The sequence below is a fragment of the Marmota marmota genome, unplaced genomic scaffold (assembly GCF_001458135.2).
Source record: "Marmota marmota marmota unplaced genomic scaffold, marMar, whole genome shotgun sequence".
NCBI classification, from domain to species: domain Eukaryota; kingdom Metazoa; phylum Chordata; class Mammalia; order Rodentia; family Sciuridae; genus Marmota; species Marmota marmota.
This window is the reverse complement of record NW_026000057.1, coordinates 8029019-8036524: the sequence shown is the minus strand read 5'-3', so window position 1 is coordinate 8036524 and position 7506 is coordinate 8029019. Positions and strand designations below refer to the sequence as shown.

At 53.1% G+C, this 7506-nt stretch overlaps 1 protein-coding gene across 13 annotated transcripts in view; it reads right to left on the bottom strand.

Annotated features, from left to right (window-relative positions):
• Positions 1–1133: 1133 nt before the first annotated feature.
• Dclk2 (doublecortin like kinase 2) overlaps positions 1134–7506 on the bottom strand; it is a 126230-nt gene continuing 119857 nt past the window's right edge. For 5 of the 13 annotated variants that reach the window (XM_048813497.1, XM_048813500.1, XM_048813498.1 and 2 more), the window contains 2 exons: positions 7209–7325; positions 1134–2496 (listed from right to left, as the gene is read on the bottom strand). In XM_048813497.1, coding sequence (XP_048669454.1) covers positions 2281–2496; positions 7209–7325 — 333 coding nt within the window. In that variant the 3' untranslated portion in view covers positions 1134–2280. Of the gene's footprint in view, positions 2497–3609; positions 3623–4458; positions 4542–7208; positions 7326–7506 lie in introns of those variants that run through there. The other 8 variants (XM_048813501.1, XM_048813502.1, XR_007351344.1 and 5 more) reach the window with 4 other exon arrangements.

The following is a 7506-nucleotide window of genomic DNA, read 5'->3' as shown; positions in this document are numbered from 1 at the left end:
CCTCACCTCCAGGCCTTGCTGCCTCTGGGTAAACAGGATGCCCCCAAACATCATGGGATTGATGCACTGTGGCTCTGGCTCTTGCCAATTCTGTGACCTCGGTCATGTTCCTCTGCTCCTTTATCACTTCATCCTTCTCTAGGTTTTTAAGGAATCAGCTACTTAAGGATGCTGGGTGGTGCTGCTGCGTCTGGTTTGTGCCACTTCCTGTCTGCATCCCCTCCTAGCAGGGGGTTGGCGCTGCACAAGAAGGGTCCCTCTTCCTGATACCAGGGGCTGGTGCTGCCCTGGCTGTCCTTTAGCAAATGTTGGTGAGCCTGGCAGCTTGAGGGAGGGAGCAACTCTTGGGCTCTGAGCAGGGTGGGGGCCTGCTCCCTCTACATTAGCTCTTCCCCAGCATGAATAAAAACACTCTCTGTGGAAAGCTATGAAAAAGGGTGCTCTTTAACCAGTCAGTGAGAAGACACAGGCAGAATGTTCTAGAACCATGCCTTATTAATCTGAAACTGCCTTCCTCCTGAAGTTTTTCCCTGCTATAGCTGTGAGCCTGGGAAACCCACCTGCACTTTATGACCAGCGTCTTGACCTGGAATGCCCAGAAATGATCATGCCACCTCGCCTATCAGCTCAGGTCATTTCTTCAGCAACTGGAACCAAGATGCAGAGCCAGGAGGAGGATTTCAAGCCCTGGGGTTGTAAAGCCTCTAGAAGCTGGGGGCAGAGGCAGGACCAAGGTCACTGGAGCAACAGGTGAGCAGACCTTCTGAGGGTACAGAAACCTGAGCCTTGCAGATGGCATTGCAGCTTTCGAGGCACCGAATGCAGCCCAGACAGTGGCCAGCACAGCCTGAGAGGGAGATGGGAGCCACACACAGAGTGGCTACCCTGCTCCACTCCCCCCATGAAGCATGACCTTCCTGCTACGGATTGGATTCCTGTACTGCGAACAGATGGCCTGTTTTTCTGGGAGCACCTGTGCTCACACAAACCAGCCAAGGGACATCTCCTCACCTTCTTCCCAAGCTTCCCTCTCCACCTGGTGATCAGACACTGGCGCCCGTGGAGGCCTCATCCAAGAGGGGTGCTTGGTTCTTACGTCCTTCCCAAGACACAGAAACCTCTGCCATCCTCGATGGCTTTTTCTGAAGAGGGAAGTATTTATTGCAGGGCAGGGACACTTGTAAGAAGGCAAAAAAATCTAACAATGGGAATAAACTACACACCCCTCACCCCAGCTTAGAAGATGAACAGGTAAAACAAATACACGGGTTATGTACAATCATTAAAAAGAGCAGAGTGGTGGAAAAGGAGGAAAAACTGCCAGCAGCCTTCCAGAAGGTTCGTATAGGATGTGGAGGAGCACCTTCCCACCCAGTCCTGGCTGTGCCTCAGGTGAGTGCCTCTGCTGTGGTTCCTGGCCGGCTCCTGATGAAAAAAGCTGATGAGAGGACACGTGGGGTGACTCTGGACCCCAGGTTTGCTGTGCTCCGCTCGGGGCTGGCTTGCTGAGGAGAGTGGACGACGTTGCGCACAGGTGCCCGGCCTGCTCCCAAAGACGAAGGCCATCTCATTCACATTTCCTAACACACCAGGGAGAAGTTGGGCAAAACCATGTCCCCTCAAGGGAAGATGTGACTTTCTGGGGTCCGTGTACGAATAAATAGCCCACCTGGTCTCAGGTGACCCAACGCTTCAAGCCGAACGGTCCGGTTGCTTCCTCGGGTACCTGAACGTCCTTCGCAAAGTCTAGAATTAGTGGCCAATGACCAGATTGTCCTCGTAGGTGTTCATTGCTTCTATCAGGAAGCCAATCCCCACCAGCCCCCCTCAGATAAGTATCATGTCACCTCTCACAAGACCATCAGGAAGGGACAAATGCAGGTCTGTGTCTTTTCTATGAAAAAGGGAGCACAGCACGCCAAGTGTCCTTGAAGAAGAGATCTCAAGGGGCTTGGTCATCCAAGTCTCCAAGTGCCTGAGATCCGCTGCATTCTGCCCGTGAAGCAGCGAGGTGCCCACCGCACCAAAACATGGACATTTCAACCCAGTCCCTCGGATGCCTTTTCGGGGCTGACATAGTCCACTCTGACAGAGTCCAGAGTGCAGGGCAAGGCCAAGCCCTGCACTGGCTGCAGCACGCCTGGCTCCTGGTCCCCAGGCAGCCCACGGAAGGTGCCAACAAACTTGGAGCAGTCAGAAGAGAGAGGCTCCCTCGGGGCAGGGCACAGCAAGGCTGGGCAGGAGCGGAGCCTTCCTGGCTTAGGACCCTCTGCAGGGGGCTCAGTCTCGGTGGCGACGCCAAGTTCCTACCCGCTCCCCGCCTGTGGCAGCGGCAGGAGAGGGGGATGAGGGAGATTCCGGAGGGGCAGGGGCCAGGGCTGCCGCAGGGGGCTCCTCGGCTGAGGGCGCGGCGGGCGGGTGCTCGGCGACAGGCCTGCTGCTGTCCTGACGGTGCTTGCTGCAGAAGATCTGCCCCTCCTTATCTAGAGCCGTGTTCTGGGGAGAAATGCAGAGACCACGTTACCCTGGCCCAGGCTCAGCTGCCACAGTCAGAGCACGACAGCATGCAGGGGGCCCAGGAGGAGAAGAGGAGAAGTAACCCAGTCTACCAGAGCCTAAAGAAGCGATGGTTTGGGGACACCCCCCCCCCTCCCCAAGCCACTGCCAATGGCTTCTGGCCCTCCCACAACCCAGGCTGGTGGCCCAGGGAAACGGCCACTCTGGTGCCATCCGGGTGCCCTGTGGTGGCACCTCTGTTCTGAGCCACACCCAAGTCCTGAGCATCACTGCTCAGGAGATTCCTGGGACACTCAGCAAACCCTCTAAGGCCACTCAGTCTTTGATGGATTACTTGTCTCAAGAAACTTCTCAAATGTCATAAATACTGCCCTATGACCCAAATGGCTGTGTCATCTCTAACAGGCCTGGAAATGTGATGGAGCAATCTCCTCCATATCTCCACACCTGCTCCTCTCCTCCACTAAGGGGGACTCTTCATCTTGTCACACCTCAGCGTTTCTAACCTGCCTCAATGCAGGAGCAGAGACCCAGCCACGGAATGGCATGGAGTCACTCTGCCCTCTGACCCCTCACTGGGACCCACCGTCCTCATCCCTTCATCCCCCGACTCAGTTCCAGTACTTCTTGCCTGCTTGTCTAGGGACGGCCATCAACCTGCCACCTCGGATTTTCCAAATGTGAGGGAGATGGCAGTTCTCAGGTGCCTTTAGCTAAAGGGGACAGTGATCCAGAGGCAGTTTATCACCTCGTGACTCGGACTCAACAGTTGGCCTTTCCAGAGCCCCGCAGCCACCTCCCGGGCCTCGGTGGAGCAGCACTAGCTTCCCCAGGACAGTCCCAGGACAGTCCCAGGACCAGGGAGCGGCAGGCGGGGCAAAGCCCAGGGGAAACCTGCTTCCAGCCCCCGAATCGGAGGCCAGGCCTCCCCCAAACCCGAAAACAGGCAGCAAACGCTGATTTTTTTCTACCATTAAGCATAGCACATTCCCGGGTGAAGAAAGCCACCCTACACTGTCCCGTTACTTCTCCTTTCCTCCTCCCGGGGCAGCACGTGAGCGGGGCAGCGGTGGCGGTGCGGTTAGTACGTACCGTGGCCCGGGACCTAGGCAGGGGGAGCAAGGCGGCGGCGGGAGCGCGAGAGAAGGGAGGAGAGAAGCGGGGACAGAAACCAGACTTACTTTCAACAGAAGCAACACGGTGGACAGTTTTGTCTACCTTAAACTAAGGAAGCAACCCCAGATGTCCCCCAGGGGCCCCCCGGAAGGCGGCCACCCCACCCCCGCGGAGGAGGCGCTCCATGGGCGGGGCCTTTCTCCAGCCCCGGGCCCCTGCAGGCAGCAGGGTCCTTGTCATTCCCTTCTCTGCCACGAGATGGCCGCTGCTCATCTGAGGCTGGGATGAGACCCGGGATGAACAAAGAAGCCACCCCGCAGAATGCACTGTCCTTCCTTAAGCAGGCTGAGGACTAGTCACGAGGAAATGGACGTATACGCCCCAAACACAGTCCTCCCTGAAACCAGAGCCCTGTCCCATGTAATTATCTTCGCTTATCCAAAGGCTACCTGGCATCAGACCATCCTACTGATAAAAATTCAGCTTTGGAAATGTAGTTGGAGAAACACAAAAACACTGGTAAGATCCCTGTCGTGCCCTAAAGGACGCTCTTGCCCCTGAGGGAAAACAGCAGAACTACTGGAATCCTCCCTCGCACTCGCCAGCTTCTGATCAGGGAAGGATCAGGGAAGGCGGGCAGAGTGCAGAGCTGAGAAGTTTTCACGTCGTTTCCAGGGGCGTGCTTGGCTGGCAGGGAGGATGTCAGGAAGCACCTCATCAGGAGGAAGCTAAGGGCTGCCTGGGAGCACAGAGTCTGAGAAGCATGCGCGTGGAAGAGGGCCGAGAATTAGGAGCTGCTCTGAGGAAGCACAGCACATTGAATACCAGCATTCTGCTTCGGGATTTCCCACAGTCTCAACTGGGTAAAGGAGGAAACTCTGAGGTGCCTCTCAAACTGTCAAATCAAACTGTCAAATAAAATGCAGACAACAGCATCAGCTTTACTTCTTTCAGGTTTATTCACCAATTCCTATCCTAAAATCTTCTCAGTGGAGCCTCAGGCATCAACCCTGGGGGGATGGAGGGTCAGAAAACATTGGAGTGATGGGGCAGGAGGGTCCCGTCTGTAGTTGCACAAGAGCCGTCTAATGATTTAGCCACAAAACTCATACACCCCATTTCTACCGTCATCTGTGTCTGCAAGAAACTATATTAGCTCATATATCCCAGTAATGAGGACATATGCATGCCAGGGAAAATCATTTTGTGGTTACTTTTTGACATAAAATGTGTTTAAAACTGCTCAGACTTGTGGTAATGGTGATGAAGATGAAGGCACAGAGCATCACACACGTCCCCCATACAACCATGCCCCAGGTCAGGTCCAGACTGGGCGAGGAAGACCAGGAGGCCTCCTCTTCCTGCCACTTTTGGGAATAAGCCAAAATTCACAGGCTGACTTTGGGCCACTGAGAATGGGTACTGCCAGGGACAAGCTTCATGGATCTCTCCTGTAGGTACTGAATGTGACAGTGCCATTCAGCAGTTCCTCAGAGCTGACAACCTGCAGAGTTGTGTGGGGAACACGGGGTTAGACAGGACCCTGCCAAAAAGCACAGAATGACCAGAGAGCATGCATGTCAACATGCAGCTTCCACAGTCACCACTGGAATTACAAATAAAGGGGTGGTGCATTCACACAAGCTTCTCTAGAGCTGAGAAGATTGATGTTTGACTGTTGAACTTCATCAGCAAACGGACAACCACCTTTGGTGAACCACATATAGGTTCTGTTTGCATCCTTATCCAGAACACAGGCTGCTCTGGGCCATAAGGTAGAGCAGCCAATCATCCCAGAACCTAACTGACTCCTACTGGGCCCCTGAGTTGAAAGGTGACCCAGCAGATGATCACCTGATCACCGAGTGAATTCTGGGCACAGGGCTGTAGAGATTCTTCCTTCTAAATTATAAGGCTAATAACATAGTTATGTTGATGCCAATGAATCTCTCTTAAGGTTTTTTCATTGCATGCCGACTATGCCAATTTTTTTTTTTTCAGTGCTGGGGAGGGACCCAGGTCCTCTCACTTCTAAACATGTGCCCTTCCACCGAACTGCATCCTTAGCCTGTGCACGCCAATTTTTAACATTTTTCTAAACTTTCCCAGAAGTAGCCTTATGACGTGAGCAGTGGCAAGGCTGCATGCTACTTATCCCACCCCTGATGCCAGCTCTCATGAGGGAGCCATGTGAAAAGCCTTTACACTGTCGGCTCAGTCGAGATGGCTCTTTCCAAAGCGTTTAAGTTGTAATTCTGTGATTGATCGACTCGGGTTTTCCAGGCTTTTGGCAAAATACTGTTAAAACTGCTAGGGGAAAAAACCGCAACTGCAGAGGCCGCCTGCATCTCTGGCATGGAGCACTCTAAAGTCCTGCAAGTTGTCACAAGGCCCACGCTTTGTCTGGGGAAGGAGGGGACAGCACACTTCCCAGGGAAGCAGGGGGAACTGTGGGGACATACAGGGCCCCCAAGTGAAGGCAGCCTCCCCCGGGGAGAGGAGAGTGACAGGCCAGCAGGTGTTGGGACTGTGGTGGAGGACCTCAACCAGGACAGCAGAGCAGTTCCCATTCACAAGGGTGCATTGCACAGAGTACTCACGTGTGTGTGTACTCTGCATCTTCCTACATCAAGTTCCTAGACTATAAGCTGCCGCGAGAAGCCACAGTCTTCCCTCCAGAGGGGAAGGAAACCAACAGAACCTTTCCCAGGGGAGAGGGGCCGCCCCTGAGGCTGGACAGCTGGTAGTGGGTGTACTGACCTCACTCAGTGTCTTCTGCCGTTACTTTCCTTTGGCTTCCCTTATCTTAATGTTACTTTTCACTTTTGTTTGTTGTATTTATTTATTTAGGTAAGCTTCCTTTAAAAACCTCTGGAAGCTGGGTGCAGTGGCACATGCCTGTAATCCCAGCTACTCCACAGGGGGATCACAAGTTCCAGGTCCATCTCAGCAATTTAGTGAGAACCCGTCTCAAATAAAATGGGCAAAGGATGAAGCTCAGTGGTACAGCACCCCTGAGTTCAGTCCCCAGTATTGAAAAAAAAAAAAAGTGGAAAAAAAACCAACACAGTGATTCTTGTTACTTTGTAACATTTTACTAACCATGAAAAAAAAATTTTTAAATGTTGTTCTGTAATTTCAAAAGCTCCCAAACTGTCTTTTACAAAACACAATTTTTAAAAAATCAAATTTGTCTACCTTTGACTCTTTTATCCCATAGAATAATCTGTGTGTGAATCCTAGAGTAGGCCTTTGCTCACAATGCACACCCCATTGGGGCTGGAAATTTCTCTCTAAACAAGACAGGGAGACAAGGTGGAGGCTGCTGCCCAGGAGCTCCTGGCACCTGGACCCGTCAGTCTGGCTTCCTTGGCACCTGCAGGCACCACCCCCAGTGCCCAAGGCCTGGGAAGTTGAGTGCCTTCCATGTGTAAGCCCATCCTCACGTGAACATAGGAACGTGGAAGGCACCGACTTCCCAGCGAGCTGAGCTCTTGGCTCAGAGGACTCGAGGCCAGCTCAGCAGTCAGGCCAGATGCCATGGCTCCCTGTGGCAGATTCTGTGCCCCACTTACCATGATGACAGAAACCCCGGTGGTAGTGCTGCTCTGTTTGGGAAGCGCGTTATTAAAGTGCTGCTTTAGTTTACCTGTGACCTCAGCGTGCATGTTGTTCTCCTGGGAAGTGTCGTCCTGCAGAAAAGAAAAGAATCACAAACAGTGGTCTCTGATCCTCACATGGAAGCCGTCTTTCCTGTAGCAGTTACCACCCAACCAACCTCCTCTTCCTTAAATAGGCCCATCCTAGCCACAGGAGTAAGGGAACTGTATCTTTCAAAAATTATTATTGGGGGCTGGGGTTGTAACCCAGTGG